Source organism: Typopeltis vanoorti, chromosome 8, assembly GCF_054136105.1.
Source record: "Typopeltis vanoorti isolate ZY-2024b chromosome 8, IOZ_Tvanoo_1.0, whole genome shotgun sequence".
NCBI lineage: Eukaryota > Metazoa > Arthropoda > Arachnida > Uropygi > Thelyphonidae > Typopeltis > Typopeltis vanoorti.
This window is the reverse complement of record NC_143556.1, coordinates 13,997,404-14,017,683: the sequence shown is the minus strand read 5'-3', so window position 1 is coordinate 14,017,683 and position 20,280 is coordinate 13,997,404. Positions and strand designations below refer to the sequence as shown.

General features: G+C 35.1%; 1 protein-coding gene across 1 annotated transcript in view; it reads right to left on the bottom strand.

Moving 5' to 3' along the window:
- LOC150103747 (putative RNA-binding protein 18) overlaps positions 1 to 20,280 on the bottom strand; it is a 70,157-nt gene that overhangs the window by 32,533 nt on the left and 17,344 nt on the right. The window contains exon 2 of the mRNA XM_090396575.1: positions 5,600 to 5,694. Within this exon, the coding sequence (XP_090252701.1) occupies positions 5,600 to 5,694 (95 nt within the window). The remainder of the gene's footprint in view (positions 1 to 5,599; positions 5,695 to 20,280) is intronic.

The window sequence follows — 20,280 nt, the reverse complement described above, 5'->3', positions numbered from 1 at the left end:
AATTAGTCTGTTACTTGTCAAGACTCCAACATTATCAGATCTTATATTTCTATCGTCTAAGCCACTTTGTACCGTACCAATCCACCTATATCTTGGTCTTCCTGCCAACCTGGCAGAGAACACTTGTATTGCTAATTTTTCCTCGAACATTCTGTTTAAGTGACCATACCACCTGAGATTAGTTATGCTAATGCATTCCTGGATGTTGACAATGTCAAGTTCTTTCCTAATATCCTCGTTTTTAATATGATATTGCCATTGATGCCATCTGTTCACACCTCTAATCTTTCTCAGGACTCTCATATCTGCGGTCTCTAGTCTTTGGTCAAATGTTTTACTTCTGACCCAGCTCTCAGATCCATAAGTTAAAACTGGTTTGAACACTGTCTTGTATACAGCTAATTTAGTGTTCCAACTAATTTCTCTCTTATTCCATATGAATTTATTCAATTGACTTCCTATCATACCAGCTTTGCTGATTCTGTTGTCTATTTCTATATTTAATTTACCATCTTCAATAAAAATCGTGCCTAAGTAGCTGAAATGTTTTACTTGTTCCACAGGTTCTCCATTCACAACACAGTTGACATTTTCAATGATTCTGCCTATTTTCATTGTCTTTGTCTTTTTATTGCTGACCTTCATACCATATCTATTACAACAGCTATTCAATTTAGTCAGAGAATCTTGCAGACTTGTAGTGGATTTATTTAGAAGTATAACATTATCCGCATAAAGCAAAGAGCTGACATTAACATCTCCAATTTTGATATCATGTTTAATACCACTTTCCTTCATAATGTGATCCATATAGATAATGAATAACAGAGGGGATAATGTACATCCTTGTCTCACACCAGATTTAACATTAAACCATCTTCCTGTACTTCCTTCAATTCTAACTGCTGACTTACAACTCAAATAAAGACTAAGTATTGCTTGATATAATTCCCCATTGACACCATATAACTGCAATGTATTGAATAGCTTCTCTCTTGGCACCTTGTCATATGCCTTTTCCAGATCGACAAAACTTAAATACAGATCTTTGTTATATTCCCATGCTTTCTCGACTATTTGTCGTAAAGTGAAGATCTGATCCTGACAGCTTCTATTTGGCCTGAATCCAGCTTGTTCTTCACCAAGCTTTTCTTCCACAATTCTTCTCAATCGTTTCTCAAGTATACTTGCATAGATCTTGCCAGAAACACTCAGTAGGGAAATACCTCTGTAATTCTCACATTCAGTTTTATTTCCCTTTTTATATATGGGTACTATGAGAGCTCTACTCCAATCATCGGGAATTCGTCCCTCTGTCCAGGCTTTCTGAACAATGCAGTGCAGCCACTGTAAGACTCTTATACCACCATACTTCAGCATTTCTGGTCGAATATCATCTACTCCTGCTGCCTTTCCACATTTCAAACCTTTGATGGCTTTTTCTACTTCAAGTATGGATATGTATTCCTGACTGCATGCCTGGTCAGTGTTTTTTACTACTGTGCTGTCATCACTGCTTGTTTCATTTAGCAGTTTTTCATATTAATTACTCCATACTTCAAGGATATCTTTTTCTCCTGTTTTCATGTCACCTTTATCATCTATAACTCCTTTTACAGCACTCTTTCCTCCATTCCTAAGCTTCTTCAACAACCTCCAGAATATTTTGCCACCTTCTTGATATTTATTTTCTATATTCTTGCCAGAGTCCTGCCATGACTTTTGTTTAGCTAGTTTTGCACAGTGTTTAGCATTCTTGCATTTGTCTCTATATTCTCTAAGAGTACAAGCTGACTTATTTGACAGGAACTTTTGATATGCTTTCTTCTTTTACTTCACTGCCTCTTTAACTTCCTGTGTCCACCAGGGAGTTCTGATTTTTTTTATCCTTGCAGACAACCCCACCACATGCCTCTCTAGCTGAATCAATCAATGTTTTCTTCAGAGTTTGCCACTGAATCTCCAAGGTTTGATTCCTGTTCTCAAACTCTTTCATTTTTTTTTCAATAATCTTTGTGTATTTTAGTCTGCAGTTCACATCTGAGAGCTGCTCAACTTTTATTCACTTTTATTAGCATTTTATTAGCATTGAAATCAACAAGCTTATAAGAAACTGATTGAAGAATGGTTTTTGGAGATAAGGAATTAAAATGTAGAAGTTAATGTTTTAATGATTACAAAATTTGGCAAATGAAAGAGAGGACACTGACACACAGAAGGAAGGAAGTAGGTGTAAGAACAGCACCTTGTGGAATAGCAACATATGTTGCAATTTTAAGGATAAGGTCTGTCCCCCATCATACATAATATACATTGCAGAAGCTGGCAATCCAGTTGCAGAAGGCAGACCATATGAAGAGCTAATCTAATAGGCTTTTCTACCAAACCAAATCAAATTCCATAGAAATATCAAAAACAATTATCTGAGATTTCCCCCAAACTTTTCATGCTATCTGTCCAAAGATGATAAAGATATATGCAAGAAGATCCTCTGTTGACAATGGTGGAATCCATACTAATGATCATTTATTAGATGAGATGCTTCAAGGTAGCATAGAACTTGAGTGTTATTGATTTTTCGCCATTACTTTAGAAAGAAATTGGGTGGTAATTTGATGGTACAGATTTGTTGCCCTACTTAGGAATGGGACTAATTTCAAGCTACAAGATAAATAAAGAATAGGAGACAAAAAAAAAAAAAAGGAACACAGGATGGGTAAATTCTGGAGTCTAAACCTTTAGACCTGAAGAAATATTATCAGGTCCAAGTGACTATTTGACAAGACTCTTCTAATCTCTTTCTGGTGAAAAGTCAAAGGGAGCCCAAAATGTTGTGCCTGGTGTTGATTACCTTTGATAATCAACACCAGAATTTGTAGAAAAGTAAGAAGTCAGAAGAATGGCATTTTCAATGGGTAATGATGCAACAAAATCATCTAACTATAAACAAGATAGAAGAAGGCTTGGACAAATGGCCAATAACTTTGGCAAGAGACTAGAGAGCACGACTGCCATTTGGACATGATGCAAATTTGCAGTCCTTTTTGCTGTTAGACTTTTCAAAATAGTTTTGAATGCTGATAATTTCCTTTCTATTTCTGCTTTAGGCTTTGGTATGAAAAGAAACGGAAGATAGAGAATTTAGTGAGAATCAATTAAAATGACTAGTCTCTCTTATACAGCCTGGTCATACTTCTTGGAGAACTGAGGCTTAGATGAGAAAAGAGAAATAAAGTCAAATGAGAAATGAAGATTTCCATACAAATAAAAATTGCTTCAATGATGCACACTTTTTAGATCTTCTGATCCAAACAGTGCACTGCCAACTGACCTGGAAGTCTCCTAAAGCAGCAGTTTTCAACCTTTTTTATCTTATGGCACACTAAAACTAATTACTAAACTTCTATGACAGCACACAATCTTTTTGGCAATTATTTCAGCAACAGCGTAACTTGCTTCTTGTGCTTTTTCCTGATATTGTCACATATTTGGTGCATTTTTTTGCCTGGCAAGTTTTATGAAGTACAAGTCTTTTGAAATATTCCACTGGTTTCTCACACAAGTGGGAGTGTTTTGACTGCAGATTGTCTCTCTTCATTTTGCTAGGAACCATTGCTTGATTTGCCAGTTTTTTGCCACATACAACACATGTGGGATGTAGTGGATTATCTTCACCAATGTACTGGTGGAGAATGGTTTTTAGATGTACTAACATCACTTACTACTTCACTGTCATCTAATTTTTGTTTTTTAATCAGAAACTGGATCCTTATAAAATAAAAAAATCAACGAATTAACCATTACCAGTTAAAAGAAAATATGAGTATCACTTGAAATAACTGGTCTCATAACGTTTTAAGAGTGCAGCACTCATAGTTTTCACTAAAATTCAACACCATTGAAACAACGAAACAGATCTCACAGAATTGAAACCAATTCAGTTGCTTCAGTGAGAAAAATGCTCAAAGATTTCAACTATTCACTGATTAAATCCGTCTTGTCTTTATACGGTGCCAACACTACAGTGCAAGCACAGCATATGCTATAATTGTCGCACAACTGGAGGAATCTATAAACACATAGTGATGCATATCTATAATAGCAGGTATAATAAATCTATGTTATTATTATTATTACGTGACCCCTCCAGGGAGTCCATAAAGACTCATCGAAGGAGGGCACCTACTCTACAACTCTCCATCTCCACCAACTACAGCAAACCGCATCACCTACACCAGGGTTTACCAAACTGTGTTCCGTGAAAAATTATCAAAATTAATATGAGCCTGGAATGGTTTTAAATACGGCGACAAGTTCAAACATGTTTGTATATCAGGAGCTCCTGTGCGTGAATTGTGCTGTTAAGGCCTGCGCGTGCTGGCCTTGACTCAGCCACCCAGAGTTGTTGACACCTTTGAGCGCAAGTGAAGTAGTAATATCTATTCTAGGAAAGGTGCAGTCACAAGCAAGGTCAATGCGATGTGCTGTGTCACGGCTCGCCTGTAGTGTGCGCTGTCGCATTTTTGCGATGCGATACAGTCTGCTTTGCTGATAGTATGCACTTAGCTTTACAATGAATATGAGACCAATGATACTCAACTCTATTCCATACTGTTCCATTAAAACTTCAGGATTTGTGAAGTGTTCGATTGTAGGAAAAGTTTGGGAAATGCTGATCTACACCAATGCCATCTACTGCCCACCACCACTAGTATTTTCACAATCACAAACATCCATGCCCATGGTGGGATTCGAACCCACAGCCTTTTGGCTGGAGAGTGGATACACTAACCACTCGGACAACCAGGCCAGCTATATATATATTATACCAATATAATCATAAATTTTATTCATTCTTAACAATGCCGTTTGATGCAATATAAACATTATGACTCCTCACATACTGTGTAGGTAAAATGCACAAAAAAACTTCTTTTATATCAATTTTTACTCCTTTATATCAAAATCTTGTGAAACACCGGTTAAAAATTGCTGTCCTAAAGTGCTATACGTTCACTCCAGTATACTATGTTGTTGCCAGTGTGAGTGCATGCATGCAGAATAAATTTTAAAGCTATATATCTTTCTAAAGAAGATGCACTGGATCTTGCTAAGATGTCTGACATATTTCTAAAAACATCACTCCAATCGCATGCAGGAATGGTGAAAGAAATAATGAACTTAATTATGTAGTGCCATCCCTTGAAAGAAAGTATCAGGAAATGAAGACAGTTGCATTATCACTCAAACCTGTAATGTCTCTTTTCACACACTAATTCAATATACAACCTGAAAAAGACATGGTGATTTTGATTTTTACTTTAGTAAAGGATTTTCTTATATATTTGAACTAATTTGTGTAATATTAAAACTGAACTGATTGAAACTTATGTTGTATCACTCCCCACCCCCCACCCCACACACAGCATATTTGTAATATGAAGATCTGGAACATTTGTATAACTAGATAATAATTAATATATATGTACATGAACCAATATAGGGAGAGATGTAAAATGAGCTACAAACTTTAATCCAATGTTGTAGTCAATTGTGCTTTGAAGATAATATTCCATACAAATATTTAATAATTACTTACTCACTAATTCTGCTGTCTAAATTTCCAACCCACAATCTTTTATCATCAGCTTCAGGTGGAGGAGTAGGATCTAAGGGCAATGGAACGCTAGGTTCCTGTAAAACAATGATATATTTAAAAAAAAAATATCAATTACATGAAAAATATAATGCATCACAGCAGAATGAAACTAAAGAATGAAATCTTATCTATTAGAAAAGCAGCCATAACTGCAGTAAAAGTATTTCATCTTCATAATTCTGAAGTTACTGGCTTAAACAATCTGCAACTTTTTGAAGAAAATTGTTTTATACTGAAATTTATTTGAAGTTTTTTTTAAATATGTGCTATATATAAAAATATACAGGAATACCTTGTATAGTGCGGTTAATCGGTTCCAAGAAGCATCCATGCTGTTCGAGGTCTATTTATAAAGGTTTTCAATTTAATTTGTTTATTACAAAAATTTAGGATAATAAAAATGTTTAAAAATGAAAAAGAATTGTTATTTTTATTAACTAAATAACAAATAAAATCCTTTTAAACTGATATAAAAGTTGCCTCTGCTACTAATGGCTCAGTTAAGTAAGTTTGAGTGCGATTAGTAGTTGGAAGGAGGACCAGTCGTTTGATGCTGTTGGCACACTCTCCCTCGATGAGTCTGGACTCCCTGGAGGTGTCAATAATAATAAAAAAACAAATATTGCTTCAATTTTAGCACACAGCAATTTACTTTTTACTAAAGTAGTCTTTTAGTGTTCGTTCAACTATCCTTGTCTTCTTTGTCTCTTCAAGTACTAGATCTCTGTAGCATTTGATAGCATTATTGAGACTTTGATGCTTCTTTCCAAATTCGGGTCAGCATTTATGAGAAAGTCGGAAGCTTCGTCGATTTTTCTCACAAAAGTTGAAAGGTCAGCAAAGGAAAATTCTTCAACCATGACATCAGTGGGGTCATCTTCGTCTTCTTCTGCTTCATAGGCTCGTTGTTGTTCCAACTCCAAAAGGGTTTCATCATCCAGATCATTTGAATGAGAATCAATACATTCGTTCACATTGTTACAATCTAAACTTGTAAAACCAAGATCTTTTCCCATCTGCACAATTTCTGTTGAGATTTCCTCTTTCTGTGTTGGAAAGGCAACAAAGTCCTTTGAACAAGGTGGCAAGATATTATGCCATACAGCTCTCATGTTGCTTTGAGTCACCTCTTGCCAAGATTCATAAATATTTTGAATGGCATCTTTTATGTTAAATTTCTTCCAAAATTCACTCAAAGTCCAAGAATCTTCTTCTGCTGCAGCTTTAATAGCTTGAGCAAAAGTTCGTCTTAAATAGCCTTGAAAGTGGAGATAATGCCTTGATCCATTGGCTGCAGAATTGATGTTGTGTTTGGAGGTGAAAAATGAATCTTGATATTTTCATCTAAGTCAGTCAATAGAGTTGGATGGCCTGGTGCATTGTCTAAGAAAAGCAAAATTTTGAAAGTAATATCATTCTTTTTACAATAGCTTTTAGCTTCAGGGCAAAAACAAATTTTAAACCAGTCTTCGAAAATTGAACGAATCACCCACGCTTTTTTATTCAAACGCCAACAAACAAGTAAAGTGTTCTTTGTAAAGCCCTTAAGAGCTCTTGGGTTTTCCGCTCTGTACACTAACAGTGGCTTCAATTTTAAATCACCTGATGCATTACCTCCTAGTAAAAGTGTCAATCGGTCTTTTGACACTTTATATCCAGCTTGTGTTTTTTCCTTCTCTGCTAGAAATGTGACCGATGGCATTCTTTTCCAGAACAAGCCAATCTTGTCAGCTTTAAAAATTTGATCATCTGTGTAGCCTTCCTTCTCAATAAGCTCCTTCAATTCATTGGGAAATAATTCTGCAGTTTTAGTGTCGGCACTTGCACTTTCACCTTGGATTCCTACGTTAGGGAGTCCCATACGCTTTTTGAAATTGTAGAACCACCCGCAACTTGCTATAAAAGTTTCACTGGTTGTACCTCCTTCATTTTCTTTTATTTTGTCATATAGACTTGTTGCTTTTGCCTGGATTATCATTTGACTCAAAGGAATCGTTTTCTGATTACAATCTTCAATCTAGATCATTAGAAGGCGTTCCATATTTTCCATTGTAGAAGAACGATTTCTCGTGATCACTTTTGACATATCAGAAGCAGTGCTCATTCCATGTTGTTTAATCTTTTCTTTGCTCTGAATAATTGTGCATACAGATAATTCATTCATTGAATTCTCACATGCTATTTTAGCAAACAAAGCACCATTCTCGTGACATTTTATAATTTCAAGTTTCTTCTCTAATGTCAACCACTTGCGTTTTTTTTGTTACTCCAACAGTGTCTTCTTTGTTTTGTCTCTTTTCACTCATACTTAAATAATAAAAAAATATTAAATACTAATATTAACATAAATAATAAAATTCCTCGGGGAAAGAATGTGTCTACGTGAGAGCCAATCGAATAACTACTGCATAAACGTGGCTCTTGACTGTCAGTTGCGGTGCCTGGGAGTCGCCGGTCAGTGTTGACAATGTTCTTGTTGAGAGGCTTATACGCTGGTTAAACATGATAACTAATATTTAAGGAATTGACAGCGTATACTAGAAATATAGATTAAATAAACTTTAATATATACCTTCCGATATTTCGGCGAACGTCACGTTGCCATCTTCTTGGGAACTTACTACACAGACACGTGCACACAAGTACTAATAACAGCAAATGAGACTGAAGCTAGGAAGCTAGCGTTTCCTAAAGTCCAGGCTATATTGGTAGTTCTTGGCCTTTGGGCTGAAGTTCTTCTGATAACAGTTTCCCAAATTTGGGGCAGTTTCATGCATCCAAATTTGTTGAGGTTTGGCATGTTCCTAAGGGCCGAGGCTGATTCCATGAATAGTCTTTCATACTTGAACTTGCTGCGGTGTATTACTGTGGCTTTCTTCCATCTTATTCTGTGGCGAGTATCCAGAGCGTGGTCTGCAAGCCCAGAGTGGCTGTACTGGTAAAATCGGATGTAATCCTTGTGTTCTGAGATTCTGATATTTGCTGTCCTGCCTGTTTGGCCAAAGTAGGACAGTTTACAGCTGCAAGGGACCTGGTATACACCAGGTAGGTCTAGGGGAAGTGGTTGGTCTTTGGTGGAGCGGATAAGGGTTGCCAGTTTTCTATGTGGTCTGTAACAGGTGGTCAAGTCGTGTTTTTTTAGGATTTTATTGATTTTTTCCGGGGTGCCTCTGATGTAGGGGATAGTGATAGATTTAGAGTAATCTTTTTTGTGAAGGGGAGGGGGTGGTGGGTTGTGGATAACTGGGTTAAGTATTTTTTGGATTTTTTGGAGGGGGTAGCCGTTGGCTGAGAAAGTGTCACGGATGTGATTTAGTTCAAAATACTTAACCCAGTTATCCACAACCCACCACCCCTCCCCTTCACAAAAAAGATTACTCTAAATCTATCACTATCCCCTACATCAGAGGCACCTCGGAAAAAATCAATAAAATCCTAAAAAAACACGAGTAGATTCGAGCCCAAGTCTTTTCGTTGTTTGATCAAGCGCTGTAGAGTGCAAATGCTACTTCTACTGTGCTACACAGGCTCTATGTGGGCTACACTCAGCTTAACCATGTAATTTATACATTCCTTCTTAAAATAATCCCAATCACTTATCTCTAATATAGCAGACTTCTAGTATTGTCCTTATTTGCTTACACAGATATATTTATTTACATACTGGAGCATCAAGAAGGATAAAATAGTCTTTATCAGCCCTGAGAAAAGTCTGGAGCTCATTTCTTAGAATTCTGTATTAGGAAATTGTGAAACATTACACTCATCTTAACTAAGAATGTCTGATGTTCAGACTGATGAATAACTTGCAGTTTACTTCCTTAAACTAGTAATATCTCATATGTTTTCTGCTTACGAATAGTTAAGTCTATTCCTCTACCTAATTTTGCTCATCCTCTAGTTGACTGAACCTCCTCCTTCCTTTACTCGTATCTACGTATCAGAACAGAGCCCCAGAGGTAACTGAAGACAGACTTTCAGCATCTGAGCATTTTCCAAAACAGCCATAGGTCAATCCTGTGGAGAAGGATTGTAGGTGTAACCCTTTTTTATAGGAGTCATTGCTTACTGGCTAGAATCTTGGCATAAACTTCTTTTAACAGGAAACTTTCCTATATATATAGGTGTGCTTAAGGGTCAAAGCTGTATAACTGAGAGGAGAGTTCCATTTAGCCTTTTAAGGAATGCAGAGAACTGACCAGGACTTCTGATCTAATGCTCAAGCCTAACGAATGAGAATGAGCTGGTAATTTGGGGTTTAGTCAACCAAATTGTATTCCTATTGGCTTAAACCACAATATAATGTGATGATACAACAGAAATGGAACTAGCAGCAGAATTGGATAAGTATCAGATCAAGATAATAGGCATGACTGAAACAACGAAGACAAAAACAGGTGAGACCTTTCTTAGCAACAAACACAAATGAACATTCAGGCAATAACAATCAGGGAAAAGCAGGAGTAGCTAGAGTATTCAATGCTAAATACAAGGATAATCTTCTTGAATGGCAGGCAATATCAAATAGAGTTTTGTGGGCAAATATCTGAATGGGGAACTGAATAATGAGACTTATTTGGTTCAACTAAGGAAGAAATAGAGGAATTTTTTGGAGACATTAGAGAAAGCAGTTGGCACACAATGAAAAAAGACTCCTTGTTTTAGCTCCGAACAAGTTAGTCCTTGTTTGGAGATCTAAACAGCAGAGTAGGAAATGATACCAAACATACAGAAAAGTGACTACTGGATTTCTGTACAGGACCTCGATTAGTTATTACTAACACCATGTTCCAATATAAAAATTGTGTGGAAATTCATGGAAAGAGGATGCAGGAAAAGAAAGACTCACTATTTTATAGTCGATAGTGATATTTTCTCACTGGTTCAGGACACACAGTATATAGAGGATATGAAATAGGAAGTAATCACTATTTAGTTTTGAGCAGGATAAAACAGAATTTCATAATGAAAAGAAGAGTGTAAGAAAGATTTAAAATGAATAAAAGTAAGCAGCTTGCAAAGGTGACCTGTGGACTCAAGTACACAAACAGCATTTAAAAAAAAATAATGAAAGTTTGAAAACAAGAACCAGACTTTGGAGATTCAGTTGCAAACCTTGAAGAAAACATTAATTCAGCCAGAGGTGTGATGGTGATGTCTGTAAGGATAGCAAAAAAACAGAACTCCATGGCAGGAAGTTAAAGAGGTAGTTAAGATAAAGAAGAAAGTGTGTGGAAAGTTCCTGGAAAGTAAGTCAGCTTGTGCTCTCAGAGAATACAGAGAAAAATGTAAGAAAGTGAAGCACTGTGTAAAACTAGCTAAACAAAATTCATTGGAAGAGTTTGTTAAGAACATAGAAAATAAATATATCAGGAAGATGTAAAAATATTCTGGAGGCTATTGAAAAAAGTTTAAAAATGGAGGAAAGCAGTAAAAGGAATCAGATGATAAAGGTGACAAGAAAACTTAAGATACAGATATTCTAGTTGTCTGGAATAATTTCTTTGAAAGACTTAAATAAAACAAGCAGTGTCAGCACAATGGTAGAAAACTCCCAACAGGAATGCAGCCAGGGATACATATCCATACTTGAAGCAGAAAAATTCATCAAAAATCTGAAACACAGAAAGGCAGCAGCAGTAGATGAAATTCGACCAGAAATGCTCAAATACAGAGGTATAAGTTTTGCATTGGCTTCATTACATAATTAAGGCCCAGATCAGAGAGTTGAATTCCAGAGTATTGGAGCAAAGCTCACAGTATCTATAAAGAGGGAAATAACTAAATACGAGAATTACAGAGGTATTTTCCTACTGAGTGTGCCTGGTAAGATTTATGCAAGTATACTTGAGAAACAGCTAAGAAAAATTATTATTATTATTATGTGACACCTCCAAGGAGTCCAAAGACTCATCAAGGGAGAGTGTGCCAACAGCAGCGAATGATCGAACCCCTTCCAACTACTAACCGCACTCAAGCTTGCGTAACTTTTTATGTGAGCCATTAGTAGCAGAGGCTCTACCAATTGACCAACCTTCGCTGGCTATGGAAGGAAAGTTTAGTGAACAAGCTGGATTCAGGCCAAATAGATGTTGTCTAGACCCAATCTTGAGAATATAACGATGATTTGTATTTAAGCTTTGTATATTTGGAAAAGGCATATAACAAGGCTCCAAGAAGAAAACTCTTCAGAATGATACAATTATATGGTGTAAATAGGACATTATTATTGAGCAAGTCTCTATTTAAGCTGCAACAATTCAGCAGTTGAAACTGAAGGAGGTCCATTATTGTTCATTATCTATGTTGTTATGTCCCATCATTTTTGACTATTGATGATTTTGTGAACAAAGGCTCTTCATCCCACTTGGCCTCTCTTTCAGCAATTGTAAGTTCAAATTGGTGAATTGGTTTTTATGTTGCCCAAACTCTTTTGCAGTCTTCCTCTTCTTATGCCCTCAATTGTCTCCAAACACAAGTCTTTTCCAATGATTCATCTGCTCACATATGTCCAAGGTACATCAATCCAGTACTTCAGTTTAGTGATCATTGTCTTCTAGGAGCATTCTGTCTTTATATTCTCTAAAACCTTCTTATTGGTCATTCTTGCAGTTCATGGGATTCTTAATAGTCTCCACCACACACACAATTCAAATGAATCAATTTGCTTTCTGTCTTTCCAATCCAGCTTTCATATTCATACATCACAACTGGAAATACCATTGCTTTGACAATTATAACTTTCATGGCCCTACTCACAACTCTGTTTTTCATAATTTTTCAGGTTTAACATAGCTTATTTTTCCCCATAATTATCCTACTTTTAATTTCATCCTCACATTTCCAAACAATCCAGAGGAGTGTTAGAGCAAGAACGGTCAATGACTTCAAGGAGTGGTATGATAGACTGTGTTTCCTAAGAAGGACAGCCTACAATGAATCTTTTGACTCCATGGAGGCCTGAATAATAATAATAATAATTTACCATCATTTCTAATTCTTGACCCTAGTAAAGTAAATCATAACTTTCAACAAAACTGCTTTGTTCCTTTCCCTCTTAACCAATAGAATCAATTGCACCAGATCATCATTAGTTTCTGCATATAATAAATTATTTTTTCTGCTGCCAATCTTAATTCCAATTGGATCTTTGTCTAAGTTAGCCATTCATATAATATATTCATTATAATTTTTTGTTATCTATATGGGTCACATTACGAAGGAAAATGGTATGAAATCTGATATCAAAATTGGCGATGTTAATCTCAACTCTTTACTTTAAGTGGATGATGTTATACTTCTGAATAAATGTAGTATAAGTCTGCAAAATTCCCTAAGTAAATTGAATAATTGCTGTAATAAATTTGATATGAAAATCAGCAATAAAAAGACAAAAACAATGAAAATAGGTAGAAACATTGAAAACATCAACTGCATCCTGAATTGTGAACCTACAAAACAAGTAAAATATTTCGGCTATTTACACAAAATTATCTGATTAAAGAAATGCCGGTAAGTTGTAGCCCTGCTTGACATTTAATAATTCTCCTGATGAAAAAGATGGCAATGACTTTACAGGATTAAATGTATTAAAAGAAAGATAGAAAGGAGTTGTTCATGAGTATGCAAAAAGTATTATAGGACTTTCCTTCAAGTACATAGCAAGTAGGCTTAATGAAGAAAATCTTGCTAAGTGGATGAACACTGATGAAGAAATACCTATTGTTCAGCAATATACTGGCTCTGAAATTATAGATGTTCTGACTCCTGATGCACTATCATTTATACGAATGTATTTCATTTAATCACTTAAATCACATTTAACTGATATTGGTCTGGCAAAACTCTGAAATGAAGGGTGCCAGAAATTCAGCAGGGTATGTGTGTGTGTGTGAGAGAGAGAACTGTTCTAGTAAATATACCAAATTAACTTTTTTTCTGTATAGCTGTTCAGCTCACACCACACCTGAACTGTTGGGTAAGAAAAATATTTATAATAAAATGACAGCAGAAGGAAATGTCCACACCATGATACTGCTGAACTTTGCAAAGGCATTTGACAGAATAACATATGGAGATATCCATAAAATAACAATAAATACTATGCTTCCAGTCATATCAGCCCTAGGTTGCTAATTCTTCAGTCAATTTCGATTTAGATGATTAAGTTAAACTTGATCATCTAAATTATATTATACAAAAAATTATATTCTTGCTTAATCCTTTATCCTAGTGAAAGCAAATAAAGTTTGTGTGTGATATTCATGACTAGACAACTTGTATGTAGAGGCTGATGACTTCATATCAATTGCCTTTGTAACCCCCTAATGCAAAGCACACTTTCTTTCAGAAGTGTATGTTGTTTTGCATTATGGGAAGAGTCACTACTCAGACCAAACCTTGTTATCTCTTCTGGGTCTGGCTCCCACTGATGAGACCTGTGATGAAAATGGCTGAGTATTCCTTTATCATACATGCTGATATCCCATGGCTGAATTCTTATCCAAGTTATGCAACAGCTCCAGAACCTCTACCTCTTCATCCAATGTAGTGGCATGTTACATACACCTTAGCAAAATGAGCAGTCATTTGAACAATCACACCTGCTTCTGACTTAAGGGTAGAGGGTATCTATCTGCATTCAGTAAAGTTATTCTTCCACATTCATTCTTTTACTTGCAGTCAAATGACAAAATTCTTCTAGGTTGCCTTTTAAATATTTCATAACTCTTCTCGTCCTTAATTCTCACAATATTCCTTTCACTTTTTATGAATCTCCATGTTAGATGGATGATAGATGTTAGCAAAGTGAGTACTCATTATTTAAACAAATTGCATCTGCTTCTGATACATGACTCCTGTCTGCATTCAGTAAAGTTATTCTTCCACATTCATTCTTTCCTTTATTAGTAGCATAATGATAAAATTCTTTTGGATTGGCTTAAGCCTACACAGTCAATTTCTTTTTATACATGACTTAACTTTCTATACAATGCTTGTAACTTTCTAGCAAGCACTTTATAGATTTAATAACTCCTCTCATTGCTATTCTGATGATATTCCTTCATTTTTTTTTCTTCTTCTTATGGATCTCATGCTTAATATGTTTACACATTTCAATCCCACCCTATTTGTTCTTCAACTCTAGACTCATTCAGATACTGCATCATTTAAGCATCTTTTTAAAGTATTCTCCTGTTTGCAGGGAAAAACCCTATTTTTTCTCCCAGAAACTCAGGTTTTTCATCCTGCATACAGACAAATCGGCCCTTCAGAACACATGCAATTTACAGACAAAAAATACTAGCTGTGGTGGGCGGTAGATGCCGTTGATGGAGATGATTGATAGTAGAGGTTCGGTGTAGGTGGAGACAGTTGTATAGTAGGTGTCCTCCCGCGATGAGTCTTCGGACTCCTTGGAGGTGTCACGAATAATAATGATTTCTCATAACTTCCAGCTTTGTAGTTCAGCACGTAACTTGTCCTAATTGAGACATCAAGGTTCAATCTTTATGTCAATGATGTCATAGGAGTACAGGGAGATGTTCAAGACTTGGGAGAGTTATTTGTAATAGTGCCAACATTTTGGCTCTTCAAGAGGATTTGAATAAACTGGAAATGTAAGCAAATGAATGGAATATCAGTTTAATGCAAAAAATGTAAGGCTTTAAAATTTGGAATCCACAGATGGGATGCTTCATATCCACTTGGAATTATACTGGAAGAAGTGGAGAAAGCAAGGGATTGTGGAATGAATGTAGATAGAAATTTGAAGTTCAGAGAACATATTGCAAAAGTTGTGAAGACATCTCAGAGAATTACTACAATATTAAGGAGGACATTGCATATAAGAGATAAGTGTGATAGTTCCATTACATTAGGCTTTGATCAGACCACATCTGGATGAAGTAACCTTGGAAATGGTGCAGAGATGGATAACAAAAATGATACCAGGACTGTAAAATATTAATTATGATGATAAACTGAAGGCATGCAGACTGCAGAATTTGGTGGATATAAGACAACGGGGGGGGGGGGGGAGACGATTGAAACATTTAAGCTGAAAGTTTATTATCATATTAACACTGAGGAGATTTTTCATATGGTAAAATGAGGGGAAGAAACAAGAACAAGGGGCCATTCCTGGAAATTACAAAAGGAAGTAGTAAATAAACTGGTAAGAAGTAAGTTTTTTTTGTATGTAGAGTGGTGGGTGCATGGAATGTATTGCCCGAGAGGGTGGTGAAAGTACAAATGGTGGATAAGTTTAATGAGTGGTATGATAGACTTTGATTGACCTCCTATGATAAGTTTTGTGACTTCACGGAGGTCAAGATAATAACAATATTTTTGGATCTTCTCCACCACCTCCTCATTCTCAAAAAGTCCCAAGCAACCATGTCTATACACAGTAGTCAAGATGCAGTAATATCAGTCTTCCTTAAGAGGGATAAAAACCTCCCTATCTCTACATGGTAGTGTGTTCAGCATCTTAGTAATCATTTGAGCTTTTTTGTCAACTTTTTGTAATAGGCACTCTGAACTCCAACTCTGTCTCCATCACTGCAAACTCAATGTTCTGCAACCCATTAGCATCAATATGATACAATGTATGTAATCTTTTTCATCCCAGAGTGCATAATTTTACATTTTCTTATATAATCTTATATTCTTACGAACATTATCCTTTGCCTACACTGCCAATTTATTTTAATTTATTTAAAACACCCTGAAGCACTTCACTAGTCATGCTCCACCATACACTACTTTCTGGTGTGTGTCTGTCAGTCAGCTACTGCCCAACATGCACCCCCTCCATCCATGACATCAACCTCATTCAGAACTGAGCATATTTGAATATGTCTGATTTCAAGTTTAATACAATTTACTTTCATGATCCACATAGATGAAGAATGACAGTGGAGATTGCATAGACATCCTTGTCTTACAAGTGATTTTACATCCTGTAACTCCTATTCTAAATGCTGACTTGCAATTTAAACAGAGGCATATATGGCATATAAATAGATGCATAAATATATTGCACTGAATGCCCCATTTACACTACATAATTGAACTGTTTGTTTTGAACAGCTTTTCTCTTGGCATGAGATAATTGAACTGTTTGTTTTGAACAGCTTTTCTCTTGGAATGAGATCTACAAATACATGTCAATTTCTCAACTACCTTTTCAAAGTAAAAATATGATTGATCCTGACATTCCCTATTTGGCCTGAACCTAGCTTGTTCTTTTCCACAATTTTTCTTAGCCTGTTCAAGTATGTTGCATATATCTAACCTAGACTATTCGATCTTCTGGATTATGCACATTACTACTGCAAAACTTCCATCTCCATATTTGAGAATTTTTTGTTTAAATATTATCGACTCCAACTGCCTTTCCACTCAAGTTTCCCAAATCTTTTCTTCCACAAATTCTGATTTGTACTCAAGTTTTTTTTTTAATAATTTTTTTTATTATTATTGTCAATTTTATAAAATCCCATCAATGAAACTGTTAGCCTATAGTACATCAAAAGTATTATCAAGGATGGACTAAGAGTTAGATAATCTAGAACAGGAGTGTCAAATTCAACTGGACCGCAAGCCATTTGCCATGAAAGTGCATCTCAAGTGGGCCAAAAATAATTTTGACTAAAAAAAGCTGCACTAATTAGAATCGAAGGGAAGTGAAAGAATAAGTATAAACTGGAAAATTAATAATGAAAATTTGATTTATTCTAAGTCATTACAAGACATAAAATAATAGTAAAATGATTATGACAACTCAAAAAATAAAGAATATTTTTTATTATATTATTATTTACATTTTTAATTTACATTATAGCATTTAAACCAAATTAAATCAAAATTAAATTTTATTTGAAAAAATCAAATATTTATACAGTCTATAAATATTCTGTAAGTTAGAAATTTTTTGTGTTTGTGTTGAAATAAAACACTTCTATTTTGGGAATGAAATGTCTATATTTTGGGGAATTTTTTAAATGTCAATGATAATATTTTGGGGTAAAAAAATATATATACTTGCATAATATAATTATAGTAATTTTAAGTAATTTAAATGTAGTATTTTATTTTTTTTCCCAACACATGACAACGTTTATTGTTAACCAACGTGCTAAAATTTGGACTCAAGATTGAGCGCATGTGACCTTCATTATGGCAGAAAGATTATTGACTTCGGTTAGTCTTGATCTGTAGGCTGTTTTGTTACCTTTCATACATGAGAATAATTGTTCACATAAATAGGTGCTTTCAAAATAACACAGAATATTTGCTGCAAACTTTTTTATTTCAGGATATTTTTGACCTTAAATAAGTGTTTATTTTTGGAACACCAACTTCTTGGCATTTCTCTTATAGAATGGAATCATTTTGGAAATCAATAGGTTCCATTTGAATACAAATAGAAGCTTTTTCGAAATTAAAGGGAAAAGGACCTGTAAAAACTAAAAAAAACTTCTTATTCCTTAAAATCTTTAAATCACCTATCAAATTCTTCTTTAATCTTTTCTAGTTTGGGGAAAGTATTGAGAAAAGGTAAAACTTTGATTCTTATTGTTTAACTGTTCACATATAGGAAAGTAATTTAGAATATTCTCTTTTAAGTGATTTTGAAACAAAACCAATTTACATCTAAAACTTGCCAGTGCATCATATGTGTGTTATTAACTGATCTTTCCCCCGAAGTTTGACATTTAAATCATTCAAATGTCCTTGAATATCAATTAAGAATGCTAGATCTTGTACCCATGCCAGATCATTAAGAAATGTAACATCGTGATTTTTCATTTCTAGGAACAATTTGATCTCTAAAAGTAGAAAAAAAAATTGCTTTAGAACCTTATGACAAGATAACCAATGAATCTCTGTGTAATAAGGTAGTCCTTCAAATTCACTCTCCAAGTTTTTAAGAAATTGTGCAAACTGATGGTGATTGAGGCCTCTGGATCGGGTGAAGTTCACAGTATTTGTCACAGGCTTGAGTACACTGCTCATTTCCAATACTTTGGAGCACAGGACCTGCTGATGAATAATGAAGTAGAAAGATTGCAGTTTCGGAATGTCTGGATACATTTCCTTTAACTCAAGTCTTGGTACAAAACGTTATTTTTGCCTGTCATTGCTGGAGAACCATCGCTTCACAGCTATGAGCCTATTCAGAGGAAGTTGGCATTTTTCCAAAAAAGCTTCACACGGTGTCATAAATGTCTTCCCCTGTAGTGGTTCCAGGGATGGGAATCATTTCCCAGAACTCTTCAGTAATATTCATATTGTAGTCACAAGCCCGAAGAAACAGAGCAACTTGAGCCATGTTTTGAATATCGAAACTTTCATCAAGTGCAAATGAAAAGTACTGTATGTTTGCGAATATTTCTTGCAACTGGTTACGCAGATTATCTGCCATTTCAGTTATTCTTTCAATTACAGTATTTCTGAACAAAAAAATATGTGAAATACTTGTGCATTTTTGGGACACACTTTTAGCTGCTTTTATCATAAACTCCTTAACCAAGAGACATCACTAAAAGGTTTGGAATGTTTAGCCAATAAATAGCTGATTTCATAACTGGCTCTCAGTGCTGATTCACTGTCTTTCATAATTTTTGAAAATACTTGCTGTTGACTTTGAAGTCAATTCTTCATACTTTTTAATTTATCTTCTCTCAGTTTATCCTCAAAGAGTGAATTCTTTTTAAATTTTATCATAGTGCCTTTTTATATTATATTCTTTGGTGACACTAATTGTTTCGTTACAAATAAAGCACAAAATTTTGTCTTTTGTTTCAGTGCAAAAGTAATTCAATTCCCATTTTTCTTGAAATTTTCTAACTTCATCAGTAATATTTTTTTTTCTTGTTGTCTTAAAAAGCCACATTGTCTGGGTGAATAAATATATTAATAACAATTTTTATAAAAATGTATTTATATAATTACTTACATTAGCAAAACTAAATTTACTAAACAAAAACACACAAAACTGTAGACTAGTGCATGATACTATTGCAAATAAAAAATAATAAAAGAGAGATTCTCTTACAGCTAGATTACGTTGCTCGTGTCATTGTATTGACATGTGCTTCAGAGATCACTCATTGACTGTAGTAGGCAATTATAAACTTGCGTAGCCTGGATTCACATGGGTGCGTATGCTGCGTGTCACGTGAACAGTTGCTAGCCAAACAGAATTAAATTTTTCCAGCGCACTACCCACAGCATGCAGTGGCGCACAGGCCATATGTGCAACGTACCTGTGTGCGTCGCATATGGCCTGTGTTTAAAAATCACTTTAAAAAAAAAAAAAACGTTTTTTTTTAAAGTGATTTTTTTTTATTGGGGGGGGGGGGGGAATAGGGGCACCAACTAAAGTTTTGCACACAGGTGCCGGCCACTACTGGAACGCCCCTGACAGCATGCTATAAATTAACAATCAAAGCATAAATATAGTTTACGATTGATCAGGATCAGATCTAACATTGAAATTGTGATATAAATTATTATTATTGCAATTATATTAATAGCAGGTTGTTGCATCGATATTGTAACTATAAATGTTGTATGAAAATGAATAAATCGAATATTTAAATCGCTATTTC